Here is a 14,552-nt window from a genome sequence, read left to right as displayed (position 1 = left end):
ACTTCAGTAAAAATGTGATTTCATGGCCTCTTTCCCACAAGACCGTGCGACCAGCAGCGACCCGGTCCTCACCGCTGCACAGATTAGCTCACATACAGGCCTGAAATACACACACATGCTCAGGACCTATTCATGCACAAATGGAGAGATGTCGGAGTGAGTGGGCTGCCAGTGCTGGACCAGCGCCCTGAGCGGTTGGGGGGTGGGTACGGTGCCTTGCTCAAGGAGGTGAACTGGCATCTCTCCATACCCCCGTACGGACCAAAGTACAGTCCTACGGACTGAGCTACTGCCACCTCCAGTAAGTAAGGTGGGCTAATCAGCCCAGTATGCCCAGGAATTACGTTTACTTTACAGTTGGGTTCTAAAGAGTTCTGAAGTTATCTTCCTTCTTCATTACTCCATCCACTTTCTGCAATGCACCACAGCAAAACTACCACCATCATGACAGGTACAGTACAGAACAGTCGGTACTTTACAGTGTTCTCAGGGTCGAGTTATGCAATATTACACAAGAGGGTGTGATTTAACTCCATTATTGGCATGACAGTGATACGGCTAAAACCGAGGCATTGAGTTCTGTTAGCATCACTGAAATGAAATTACCCTAGTGGAATATTGCGATTATACATACAACGTTTACCAACAAAATAAAAGATATAATCAAACTATAATGTGGAGAGGATGTGGTTTCTGTGGAAAAAGCAAGGAGAGGATTTATAGTCCCTTCCTGTTTAGTCAGCTAGCTGACTTAAGATAACGTTAGCTCATGTATGTCCATGAACTTCACATGTATCACCTATTTTTAGCATTTCACAGAGTCAGCGGCACAGCTGATGTGATCCAAACATTTCCAGTAACAGTTAACTTGAGAGAGTTGTAACAAATGACCAATGAATTGCTTTATATGAATATATTGGAGGGTTTCTGTGTGGTCCACTGTGATTCCTGATTTATTTTCATGAATACAAACGATTCAAAAATTGTGTGTTTTTGATTTAACATTGTAATGTTAACATGGAAATGGCGGGCCAATATTTTGTGTGATCATGCTGATTTGAGAACCTCAATGTCTAGTTGACCAATCAGATTGCCTGTTCGGACGTACTTGTTGTATAATGCCTCATTTTGTTTTCTCTGGTGTGCTTAGTGTAGTGTAATCTTAATTAGCAGCATTTCAAATTGCACAACTTTTAATTGTTTTGATGGCCATTTCATTCTTTATTCAATAGCCAGCAGGAAATGAGGGGAGAGGGATCAGAAGCGCCCTATTTCTTTCCCTAGACCCCCTGGTTTTCTGATTTCACTGTAAGCAGCTTTGTTAGGTGGGTGAAAAAAATAATGTATCCGTATGTAAAAAGGGTACTGTTTTCTTCCTGGCCTTCTCATGGCCTTTTTGAAAATATATTTTTGTCTAAAAACCTTCTTGTATCACTCAGCCTGGTGAAGACAAGTCTGAAAGCCTGCTGTCCCTTTAGCTCCTCAGTGGGTTGTGCTGTTGACAGGACAGTTCCTGACAGTGATGCTCAGAGTGGGTGTGAGTTGAAAGGATCAACGTATGAGTAGCACTTACATGGTGCTTATGTCTTGGGTCTGATGTGAATTCCCAGTGTGGGCATGGAGGTCAGGCTGGCGAATGGGCATGCAGGGAGTTCAACTTTGAATGTGAGACTTGAGTTTGTGTCCCGACACCGATTTGCAAAACATTATTCACTGTTTTTAACAGTAAACACAATCCGTACCACAACAACGGCAGTGAAAGCTTGTTGACGGCGCAAGTAATCTAGTTTTAGAGCAGATGTCAAAAAAACATGTTTAGTGAGAAGATGATACAGGTTTCTTCAATTTCCTTCAAAACCAATCATTTGAAAGATGTGTCTGTGTGTGAGAGAGTTCTGTCTAGGGGGTTTGGAAGCATCCTGAAACTTTAGTTGATGATGAGGTTGGGAAAGTGAGTTTTGAAAGCTACAAGCTCATAACCTGCCCACCCTCCAAATAAATATATCATGGCCATTTACTACTAAAGGGCAATAAACATTGTAGTTAGTGTCCCTTTGATAAAAGCCAACATCAGCCCAACAGACAGGTCTCCCACTATCTGAACCTGAGGCTGCCCCTGATTCAACCAATATCCTGCCTCCAATACCCCTCCCTCTCTACTGGGCTGATGTGTGGTGAGCGTCTGGCGTAGTAAGGCTGCCGTGCATCACCCAGGTGGGTGCATGTAAACACGAGATATTATTAGCATGGTGCCAAATGTAGAGAATTGTGTGGAGTGTTTTGAAAAAGTGTGGTTTTAGAGCTGCAGTCAGAGTGTTAAGCAGGACATGTTGGAATTTAGTAGAATGGCTTCAGGGATTTGGCACATGAGTTAGTACCAGTGTTAGTGTGTAAACAGTTGTGGAAAAACTATAAGTCTTTATGTATAATACAAAAGGAAATTAGACTCAAATTGCACTTCTCCATAATCACACGTCTCTGTTTATTTTCCGTATGAATATTTCTGGGTTTGACAGCCTCAATGGCCAGAGAGAGAATATTGTTGCTCAATTATGCAACTTACGATCTATAGCGTTTAGATAAGCGAGATGTAACGTATGATTCAGTGCCATATTTTCCTTTAATATCGACAGCTTTGGTTTTGGGTCTGCAAGATTCTTCATGTATAACACCTAATCTCACTACCCTCTCCCTGTTTTAATCCTTTATGTGACTTCTGTCCACACTTTCCTTTTCTTCTCCTCTCCCACTCCGCTTTACAGATTTCTCTTTTCCTTTTTCCATTATCTTTTGTTCAATAGTCCAGAGGGCAAAGTCAGTTGGTTTTAATAACAGCAACTATGTGGGCTATAATGACTCCCTGTTAATGATAGAAGCAGGCAGGTGAGCAGTAAGATGACCTAAACCTATAATTTGGCTTAGCATTTCTTTCTGCAGAAAGAGAACGTCTATATATTTATCTATCAATCATCCGATGCACCTCCACCTCCCATTATCCCTAGGCCTGCAAACATTCACCCTTTAGTTAATGTTCCCTTGCCTAAGGGAGTAGAAAAACTGTGAAGACCAATCATTTACCAGGGAGGCAGGATGGTGTGCAGCAACTTCAACCACTGGGGCTCCTCTGTTTCCAGTTGTAGCCTTCTGCATGTCTGCTCCTTTTGCAGCGGTGATCACGTGATAATTACCTGCCCACATAATCCAACCATACCGACTGATCAACCTGGGGAATGACTAGAACAGAACCTGGCACATCTATAAAGATCAAAGCCCTCGCCACCGCTCTGCAAAATCATTCAGATGGAAAGTTTGTTGACTTTCTTATCAATGGCTTCACACATGGTTTCCATTCGGGCATTGACATCCTTCCCAACACTTCCCACTTTTGCAGCAACCTTCAGTCTGCGCTTGCAGAACCTCACACCGCCGACATTTTGTTAGCCAAAGAACTAAAGGAAGGATTCATGAAAGGTCATTTTGACAAGGCTATTTTTTGTGTTTTTGTATTAGCCCAATTGGTGTAGCTACCCAGAAATACTCTGGGAAAAAGAAGCTAATAATGGACCTGTCCTCCCCTCACGGCTCACACATTCCAAGCATAAACCATTTCTCCATGCAATATGCAACTATCGACCACGCCATCACCCTCATCCGTATATGGCATGCCATGGAGCTTGGCTTTCTAAAGCAGACATCACCAGCGCATTCAAAGTCTTGCCCATCCATTCAGACTTCTGGCATTTCTTCAGAGTTTGCTGGAAATGAGCAATTATTTTTTTTGCCCCTCACCTTCGGCTGCAAGAGCAGTCCCAAGATCTTTGACTTTCTCTCAAAAGCGCTGTGTTGGATCCTAACAAACAATCATAAACTCCCTCACATATTCCATCTTCTCGATAATTTTCTCTTAGTCACTCCAAAATCATCTCCCCCTCTCTTTGGGCCCCAGAATCGGATTTCCACCCCAAAGCAGTCCTTCCGTTTTCGGCCACAACCAACTAATGCCACAGCTGGAACAGCTCACAAATGCATCACAAGATGCCATCCTCAACAGCCTCACCCCAAGCACTCTCCTAGCCTACCTAATAAGCTGGAATTGCTTCAAGGCATATCACTCCTCATACCAGCTACCGTTTCACAGCAATTTCATCACCCATGCGCTCACCATTCAGAAATCAGGTCCTCCACAATCCAGACCTCCTTGGCAGGTATCAATTTCTTCATCAAATTAGTCACCAGCCTCCTTTTTCTTCTACCTCCCATTTCCACATCACTATGTTACTCAAATGCTTACAAAAATAGGAACCTGCTCTCACAGCAAAATCCTTGCCACTCACTGCTGACCTTCTCAGACTCTGCATCCCTTCACTTTGACCAGGCTACATATCTCCTATGGTTAACTTTACCTTAGAATACATGTTCTTGTTTGCTTTTTTCGGCTTCCTGAGGGGCTTTTAATTTGCCCCGACTTCATCCACCTACAATCGTTCTCATCATCCCAGTCTATCTGACCTCGACACACACACCTCCGACTCTCTCATATTCACAATCCTGAGAAGTAAAACTGACCAACTGGGAGTTTCCTTCCCTATCTACCTATTCCTTTTCAACTCCTATCTCAGCCCGTACGAGCCACTGACCAAATACCTGAACTTCAGGTACACTGAGTATCATCACAACATCCACTCTTCCTCACTGAAAATGGAAAAATGGCCACTTGATTCTGGTTCCAGAAGCATTTGCAGAAAGTTCTCCACCTGTCAGGCATCTCATCTAAACACTATTCAAGCCATTCGTTCTGCATCGGCACAGACAGGGCATCTCAGACCAAACCGTCCAGATCCTTGGCTGCTGGTTGTCCCGGGCATATCGCTCTTTTATCCACAGTAATCTTAACAACCTCCGTCAAGCTCAAACACAAATGAGTACAATCAGATCGGGTGAAAGCACATTCAACATTATCAAGCATTCATTAGGACAAACAACATGTTATGGCATGGTCCTTGCTAGTGAATGATTTCTTTAGAAAGTAGCCCTGTAATAAGGCTCATGCTACATTATCCCTCAGCCTTATATTAGGGCTGGACAATAATTCTATATTACAATTTGTACCATTTAGAATTATAGAGCTGTGGAAAGGCTGCAGAAACCATAGCAACTCCACCCCCCACCACACCACTCCTACACACGCACACACATGCACATGCATGTTTGTGCAAACAACACACAACACACACACACACACACACACACACACACACACACACACACACACACACACACACACACACACACACACACACACACAGACAGAACTATCACCACCGGGCTTAATGCACTAAAGACTGTGTCATGACTTGTTGTTCATTGAAGAAGAAGACATACTTTATTAATCCCAAAAACATACATTTCATCAGTTACTGTATATTATGGGTAGGAATGTGTATGAGTGTCTGTTTGTGTGTGAGTGTGCATATATTTTATTTCTTATTTTAATGCTGCAAATTGGATTGATCCAACAGAGTTTTGTTGTATAATATATGCAATGACAATAAAGATCCATCGTTCTATTTAACATCAACTTCATCTGGTGTCTAAATGAAGGACTCCAAGGAACTTGCTAATGAAACCTAATGAAATAAATTGTTAAAGTTTTATTTAAAGGCGCATGAAGAGTTTGATAAAGCAAAGTTCATTGCTTAAAGCAGCAGTGCAGTGAAATTGAAGACTTGATGAGATGTTTCCATAGGCATGGAAAAAATCTCAAGAGTAAACAAGGACTGAACTTCCAGTAGTTCAGCCCTTGTTTGCTCGTGTTTTGACTTTCCTTTTCTCTCAGCATAGCAGATGGAATATTTTGTGAAAGTAAGCAGATAGATCAGGAATGCATTTTCTTCCCAGGACCCTCCTCCTCCTCCTCCTTCTCCTCGCAGCAGGCAGCATATAGCATATAGGCCACAGCAACAACACAGCAATTCCCTTTCAACACTGCCCCCCAAAGAGTCAAGCCTGTGTCCATGTGCGTGGCCTACTTCCCTGCTCCACACAGTCTGACCATGTGTGTGTGTGTGTGTGTGTGTGTGTGTGTGTGTGTGCAGATAGCAGGAATGCCATGTCGGAGTGAGTGGGAGGAGAGTGATTATATAGGCTTTACTGTTTCTCTATAGCTGTGTGTGGCATATATCTTGTATGATGTGTTTATAATGAGTAGGTGGGTCTTTCAGCAGTTGAATCTGTATCTGAATATAAGATATAACATACTATAGTACAACAGCTGATTATTACTTATCTTATGTGATTAACACTGAACAATGAAGAGGCTTGGTGGTCATTATTCAAAGATTCAAAGATGAACTGAAATTCGATTGCTCCTCAGTTTTTGTGTAAGGAAATATAAACGAATTAGAGCTTCATTTATGAGTCAAATCCCTTGCAACCTGTGTACAAACCCAGTGTACAGTTCCTGCAGATATAAAGGATGATTGGCCCCATTATGTGCTGAAGTAGGTGTAGAATAAATGGAGCGAGCCGAGGTCTGAAGGCTGTTGGCCCTTTCAGAGGTGGTACATGGAATGAACCTGATGAGCCGGATGGTTTGTTACACAGAACCATTGGAAACTGTTGGAGAAAGGGCACTTTCACTTAAAGTGGTGTTTTTTAACACAGTCACTCCACATAAAAAGAGAAGAATGGGGGCAGAACAGCATCACTGGTCTGTTTGAAGTTAATATTCTCTGTCTAGCTCAGCTAAAAACACGGATCTGCAGCATGTTACCATGGTGATCACTACCTAGTTCGTAACCGGTAGGCTACCGACAACGTGATCTTCACCTGTTCAACTGACTTTACCAGATAGTCTATGACTGTCCTGCTATTATGACAGACGTGTGAACTCACTACAGACAGTTGCTGTTTGCATGGACTCACGGTGTGTGCTGCTCAGAGTGAACAGGGAAACACTGGAATGGATATTTGGCGTTATTATAAATGAATAGAAAACAGGAAAACTGATGTATGAAACTGCCATCTAGATTCATTTAATAACCAAAGGTGCTTTTGTTTTAGTTCAAAAAGGGTTTGATGCTCCAGAAATTTGATTTAGTTTTGATTTATTTGTCACACATACAATGAAACCTGGCTAAAGGTAGCAGCAGTGGTGAGAGAATTATCTGAGAACATTAGTCCTCTCATTATGTGTTATATACTAAAAAGAGTCTTGCCACATAGATATTCTGCACAAAACGCCAGTGTACAGCACTGTTCCAATATGTCAGCTTTCATAACGTGTATATGTGCCTACATTTATTTCTTGGCTTTATGGCTGGCACATGTGATGTCCCAGTCTCCTATAGGACCTTAGCTATGCAGGGGAGGCAAGCTGTAGCTTCAAGCTGTCACTACACTGTATATAAGAACAAGCTGTTACAGAGGATGGAGTCAGCACACTCTTACAGACTGCTGTGGCGGTGTAATCTACCTGACTGGTAGCATGTAATGGCAGTCACCCATGAAGAGGCCTCGCTGATAAAAAGCTGGGGTAGACTGTTTATGTGGAGAGAATCATGACTCTCTGTGAGTGACTTCTCTGTGTTTGACCATAGCAGCTGTGCTGAATGACTCAGGCCTAAATGCTGCACTTGTTTTGTCTCTACAGAGCAGCCAGAGCATTTGGAGAATGCCTGTCCAATACCAATCCAGAGAACTGCAACGGAGCAGGTAGGGGAAACATTAAAATCATTATCTAACATAACACTGAACACCAACAAGGGATAGCAAAACCAGGAGTCTAACATAGTCCTACACCATCCAGTATCACTATTTCTCTGGCTTGATGCAGTAGTATGTATTATTTAAAAGAATCAGGGTTAGCTGGAGGAAAAACTTTACCTGACATCACCAGAGCAAATGTGAGATTGTCTTAAACCTCTATGTACATTTTTGATTTCCAAAGGTTGTTATCAGCGACTGCAGAAAAAAAAAAATTCTCTGGACACGATTAGATAGACCTACAACCAATCATAGCAATGGAACGGAAGACGTAGCACTGAACGACGGACGAGCAGAGATGAGCTGTGATGTTGTATTATCAACATGTTTGTGAACGAGGGTTGCCATTTCAGAATTTAAAAATAGTACTTGAACAGAAAGTTCCATAGCTGCAGCCATATCGGTTGATTTTCAAAAGTGTCTCCAAGTAACCCTTTTTCCTAAACTAGTTTCATCATGGTGGTGAGTGAAGGCCCTCTCTAAAAAAATGCCCTAGGATCGAAGGGTCGAACCAAGTCTCTGTGAAATCTAGAAGGTTACAGTGGCGTTGAAAATCCCTCCTGCTCCTGAGCTCTTTCAGCTTATTATCCAGAAGAATACTTGGTAGAGGGACCTCATCACTGCAGTTGTGACAGTGAGATGCAGAGGACATTTGCCTATAGACTTCTCATGTTACAAATGTTACAATTATTTCTGTCATTTATAGAGCTTCTAGTCCATCAACCCAGAGCCACTGTGTCAGTATTTCATCAGGAAAAATGGTTATTGCTGTCAATTTTTACTCTGCTGAAGTAGTAGTAGCAGGGACTTTCATTCAGCCTGTTCTCATGAACCATATTGACATATAGCTACGAAAAGTTAAGCACTGTTATTTGTGGGTCATAAAACCTAGCGCTTTCAGACTAGGGAGGAACAAAAGACTTTCACCCAGGAAATGTGTGTTTGTTCCTCTGGAGTGTTTTAGGCCAAACCATGATCTTTTTTACTAAACTTAACTAGGTGCCTGAACTTAATTGTCGTCGCCGTATGACGCTCACTTTTTGTCGTGCAAACTTAACTGTAATTTCCGCCGAAACTACCAGCAGCTCGCTTTGCCCTTTACCTGGCTCAAAGTCACATTTTATCTGGTAACTCCTGCTAACTACCACTGATATGACAGAGCTCTGTAGCTGGCAACACAGAGCTCTCTTGCTACTAAACACAACCAGCAACTTACGCTCTGTGTCATTGAGCTCTGTAGCCGCTGTCATGTGGCCAGCCGGCGGTTGCCTAGTTTTCGCAGGATATCATACATATTGGTCTGCTTACATTTTTGTGCTATATCATACGGACCCGTTCATGAGAACACGTTCCAGCATTAGCACACAGGCTGCATGGGTGAACTTCGCTGTACCACTTTCTGGTGTGAAACACGCTCTATACCTACCCATATACCCATACCAAAAGAATGAACCATACCCAAAATAATAAAACTACAATCAAACTACATAAAATGTCACTAAAACACATCTAATGGAATTCATAAGTGTTGGAAAGTAAATATATCAATAATTGGCCTTGTTATGTGAAGTCTGCTCAGTTTATTTCAGTTTCACTCCGTCCCACACACAGCACAGATAGCATGAAGAAACTAGCCTGCAGCATTGCAGATGCTTACTCTGTGAGAAGGAGCAAATTTCCTCAATGACCCTGCAGGATGAAGGGGCCAAAGCCCCTCATGCATTGAACAAGCACATCCTGCTCTTTTCTATCACTCAGCCATCTCTCTGCTTTCCCTTCTCCTTCTCCCGAAAGCTTTGCTGGCTCACAAATATTTACCATTCTGCTGCCAAAGCAATACATGTATAAAGTACAGACCACATGATTTATTGTTACTTCTCTCCATCTCCTGTATTTTTCTTTCCCTCTATCGCCAGATCATCTATTGTCTGACACCTTCCCCAACCAGAACTGCGACTCTCCAGCCGTCATCCGCTTGCATAACAATCTGAGACCACAGAGCCGCTGTTTACCCATATCTGAACCCAAAAAGTCCAGCCAATCCAATCCCACTGCTCATCTCCAGTCTCCGCCTCAGCTTAACACCCTCCAGGCACCTTTGGGCCACTCCAAACGTCAACTCTCGGTTGAGCGCAGCCTCTCCACAGAGGACCCACCAGGTGCCAGGGGCCCAGAGGGGAGCGTGGTGGTGAAGCCAGACAGGGTGTATACAATCAGCAGGGAAGGAGGGATGACCCTGGCGGGCCGTGGCAGCGAGGAGAGCCTGGAGCTGGAGGTGCTGAAGCCTCTGTCCCAGGCTCCTGCCTCTGCTCACCACAACATGTCCTGCACCAGCCAGCCGTCCGCCACAGCCGCCTGCAGTAGCCATCAGCGTAGTAGCCATCACCGCAGCAACTATCACCATGCCCACCAACATCACGTAGGCCCGCCGCCATCATCACAGCCACTTCAGAGCTCGGGGAGCGCCAACAACATCCGGGACTGGGGGATGAGGAGAGGAGGGTCGCGGGACGACTATACCCCAGACTGCGTGGCCTGCATTCGGGCTCCGTGTCAAAGCCAGCGCTCCCTGGACCTGGATACCTCACCGCAGGATGGAAGGAAGCCCCGCAAGAAACTGGAGAGGATGTACAGCGAGGACAGAGCATCTACTGATGACAGGGGTAAACACAGATGGATGGGAAGACTGGTGTATATATATATATATATATATATATACAGTGCTGCTCATAAGTATTCCTACCCATGGTCAAGTTGACTAAAAAGAGGAATAAAAAAATCATCTTTTGGAAATTGATCTTAATGCCTTAATTAAAAAAATGAGGAAAAATCCGACCTTTTAAGGACACCAATTTTTTTTGTGAATTAATAATGTATTGTAAATAAATAAATGTTCTTCCTTAAAATACAGGGGCCATAATTATTCATACCCCTATGTTAAATTCCCATAGAGGCAGGCAGATTTTTATTTTTAAAGGCCAGTTATTTCATGGATCCAGGATACTATGCATCCTGATAAAGTTCCCTTGGCCTTTGGAATTAAAATAGCCCCACATCATCACATACCCTTCACCATACCTAGAGATTAATATGGTTTTATTTCAGTTAGCCTAATAGCTGGTTTGATTTGCATTGATATGGATTTTATCTCAGTTAGCTATTAGGCTAACTGAAATAAAACCATGCCAATCTCTAGGTATGGTGAAGCCATACCTAGAATTGTAAAAGGTCGGATTTTTCCTATTTTTTTTAATTAAGGCATTAAGATCAATTTCCAAAAGATGATTTTTTTATTCCTTTTTTTAGTCAACTTTAGCATGGGTATGAATACTTATGAGCAGCACTGTATATATATATATATATATATATATATATATACATATCTAGAAATTTATGAAAAGGCTAAACTATAGAAATGCAGCCGCTTAAAATCATAGAAATAAAATGGAGAGAAAGGCCACTCGAATCCCCCATTTTTATGTGTTCTGTTGCCATGGCAGTGGACTAACTCCGTCATGGCGGAACACGGACAAACGAGCAGTGGAGTAGTAACATTACAAGGCAGAGAGCCAGCCGCTAAATGAGTCAAATTAACTTAATGCTTCACCTACACAAAGCACATCACTATCACCAGATGAGTGACAACTTTCTTCAGCTCGTTTTCTGTGGCCGGAGGGGCGTGGGGGGGCACAGTGGCATTGGTTACAGAAAATGAGCCAAACAGCGGGCTGGGTTTTACGGTCCGCTGACCCGCTGACCCACTGCCGCTGTGCCTAACTGTCCCTCCTCTTCAGACTCTGGTCCGGAGAACGTCTCTTAAGCTTCTTTGTGCCGTTCTCTTCCCAGCAGGCTGCAACACACTTTACTTGACGTGTTTTGTCACCAGGAGAACTAACATCAAGTGCTATTTTGTTTTATACTAATAAAATGACCACAGAAAACAGTTGAATGGCCTTTCTATCATTTTTATTTCTATGCTTACAAAATGGAATCTGACGGAAGAGGGAGGCTGTTCCAAAGTTTAGGAGCTACAACTGCAAAAGCATTGTAGCCTCTGGGTTTGATAAAGGAACAGGAAACAGATAAATCAGATTACCAGAGTAGAGGTAGATTCTACCGGAGGTAGAATAGGGCTTAACAACTCTGCTATAGAAGCAGGGGTCAGGCCACGCAAGGCCTTGCATGTAATTAGTACGATTTTGAATTCAATTCAGTGTTTTACTGGAAGCCAATGAAGGGAGGCAAACATTGGTGTGATGTGGGACCAACGATTAGTTTGTGTTAACAGCCCAGCTGCTGTGATTTGCACCAGTTGCAGATGGCTAGAGAGAACTGGGTAATGCAATTAAAGAGGGACTTACAGCAGTCTAAGCAAGGAAAGATAAAAACATGGAACAAGAAGTTCGATGTTATTCACTGATAGTATAGTATATAGTGTAGATATACACACGTGTCATGTCAACAGCTTTATGGTTAATGTGTTCGCATACAGTACAATGTGTAAAATAATAGTTGTGAAACATATTTAAGATACCTAAATATACCCCAGTAAAAACAAGGTGTACTTCACGCAGTCACCCTCTCATGTTTCACTTCCCACTCTCTTGTCATCATGCCTTCACTAGCCTCCTCCGCTAATTGTAATGCCCTTGTTTGAGCACTCTACGTGCTGGTACCTCAACTTGCTTTTGTTTTCTGTGTTTGCAGAGGACAATCCTAATAGCTGGTTTCCCAAAGAGAATATGTTCAGCTTTCAGACAGCCACCACCACCATGCAAGCGTGAGTATTGCAAAGAAATCCGCCTTCACTCCCGTTCTGTACATCACAGTGTCTGAATGCAGTAGGGTGTGGCCCAACCTTTTCCTTCCAAGATGTAGCATTCTACTATAAAACCTTAATGAGCATTCACACATTTCTCACTTGTTGGTTTCACCAATATATGAAGCCAGTCCACTTCCTGCCTGTTCTGTTCACCTTTATGTTCACATTTTTGTGTTTGTCTCTGACCTATGGAAATCATGGCTGCTGATACTGAAATTACCTTTTCAAACAAATTAAATAAAATGTTCAGTTTGATGTATAATGTATTACAAAGTGAATACTTAAAAAGAAATCATGTTGTTGTTATTATTATTTTTATTATTATTTTTATATTGGCAGCCACAGACTTCCACACTGACCACCTTGATCAATTTACAAAAAATTTGCAGAAGTACCAAATCTAATGCTAATTGTGAACAAAACAGATAACACCTTAGATTATACTGTTTGACTTGTCTATGCAGCCCCTTCAGCGATATCCTGTCTTATTCCAATAAGATATTGAGACACTAACTAATTCATGTACAGCATTATTGTACACACAAGACATAGCAAAAAGATGATATGCTAAACCAATAATTATCTGGGTATGTCTAGGTATAATCTTAATCTATGGATTCTACTGAAGGTTTTCAGATGATGGCATGCATGCTATTTCATGGCTTTTCTGCCATGTATTCCAGAAAGCAGATTTAGTGACAACTAAATTTGTTAACTGATGAGGGAAACTCTGGAGTTTGTTCGAACAGTTCCACTAAAATCAACCCAGGGTTCAAGTTTAAAAAACACAGAGTTCAGTCTTCATCAACTCAGAGTTCAGGGTTTATTAGTGTATATCAACGACATTTTGATGCAGGATTGTTCCGGTACCACCAGGGGTTTCGTCTGATGTCCCTCACCTTCTGCTTTCTTTGTGTTGGCATTCTAAACTCTGGTCGATTCGGGAAACATTTTCTGAGCTACAACATACAAATTATATCTATATATCTATCGTTCTTTGAGAGTAAGCTATTAGCGTTACCATGGCAACTACCAGCAGCGGGCGGAGTATACATGCTGCTTATACGAGTATACAAGAATATTGATAAGATATGAGGTTTGGGCGTGTTAGCTGAGGAGATTAGTTCCTCTATTGGAACTCAAAACTTTTGGCTCAAAACGCTTAAAAAAACAAATGTAGCCATGTAAATGTAGCCTCAGAGTTTGTTTAACCTGCTTTCTGGAATAGACCTTTGGGAATCAGAGCGTCGTACAGCAAAATTCTGCTGTGTGTCCGTATCAAATGATAGTGTGACCAGGTCTTTTTTTGACATTAAATTGCTCCCAATAAACCAGATTTAGAAAGCAGAAAACGTGTGTTGGTCATACACACACACACACACACACACACACACACACACACACACACACACACACTGCACTCCTCGTGACTAGTTAATTATCACCTAACATGCAGATCCTATAATTATGACCATCAAACAGACAAAGCTCAGCCACCATAATCTTTTCCCTCGTCTCTCCCACAATCCCCCTTCAGCGTCTTCCCTCTCTGTTTCCATCTGTTTCCATCTGTGTCCTTATTATGGTCAGACTAATGTATGGTCCTGACACTGGCCTTTAATTAAAATGACTGGCCAATCAGTGTCTTTCACCTCTAATATAATGGGTTTGTTCCAGTTTAATACATTACACCTTTACTGTAGAATTTATCAGTTTATTTGCCCACTTCTGATGGGACATTTTGATCAGATCGGGTAGGTATGTGTGTTATCATCATCTGTCTTGTACTGTTCCTCCCTTCTCTTCACCATTGATATCCAATGTGTGTGTCCTAATGACACTGACAGGGATTCTGTCCTTTCTCACTGATATCTTGAGTTTACAGTCAGGACGTTACCACTCAAGGTGAGTTTTCATGCTCATTGTATCCTCTGTGAAAGTGAGACCTGCAACATAAAGCAGTCTC

General features: G+C 42.3%; 1 protein-coding gene across 2 annotated transcripts in view; it reads left to right on the top strand.

Annotated features, from left to right (window-relative positions):
* nsmfb (NMDA receptor synaptonuclear signaling and neuronal migration factor b) overlaps positions 1 to 14,552 on the top strand; it is a 49,209-nt gene that overhangs the window by 4,500 nt on the left and 30,157 nt on the right. For both annotated transcript variants that reach the window (XM_031321176.2, XM_031321177.2), the window contains exons 2-4: positions 7,652 to 7,713; positions 9,681 to 10,427; positions 12,472 to 12,544. In XM_031321176.2, the coding sequence (XP_031177036.1) occupies positions 7,652 to 7,713; positions 9,681 to 10,427; positions 12,472 to 12,544 (882 nt within the window). The remainder of the gene's footprint in view (positions 1 to 7,651; positions 7,714 to 9,680; positions 10,428 to 12,471; positions 12,545 to 14,552) is intronic.

The sequence above is a fragment of the Sander lucioperca genome, chromosome 2 (assembly GCF_008315115.2).
Source record: "Sander lucioperca isolate FBNREF2018 chromosome 2, SLUC_FBN_1.2, whole genome shotgun sequence".
NCBI lineage: Eukaryota > Metazoa > Chordata > Actinopteri > Perciformes > Percidae > Sander > Sander lucioperca.
This window is presented reverse-complemented; position numbering and strand designations above follow the sequence as displayed.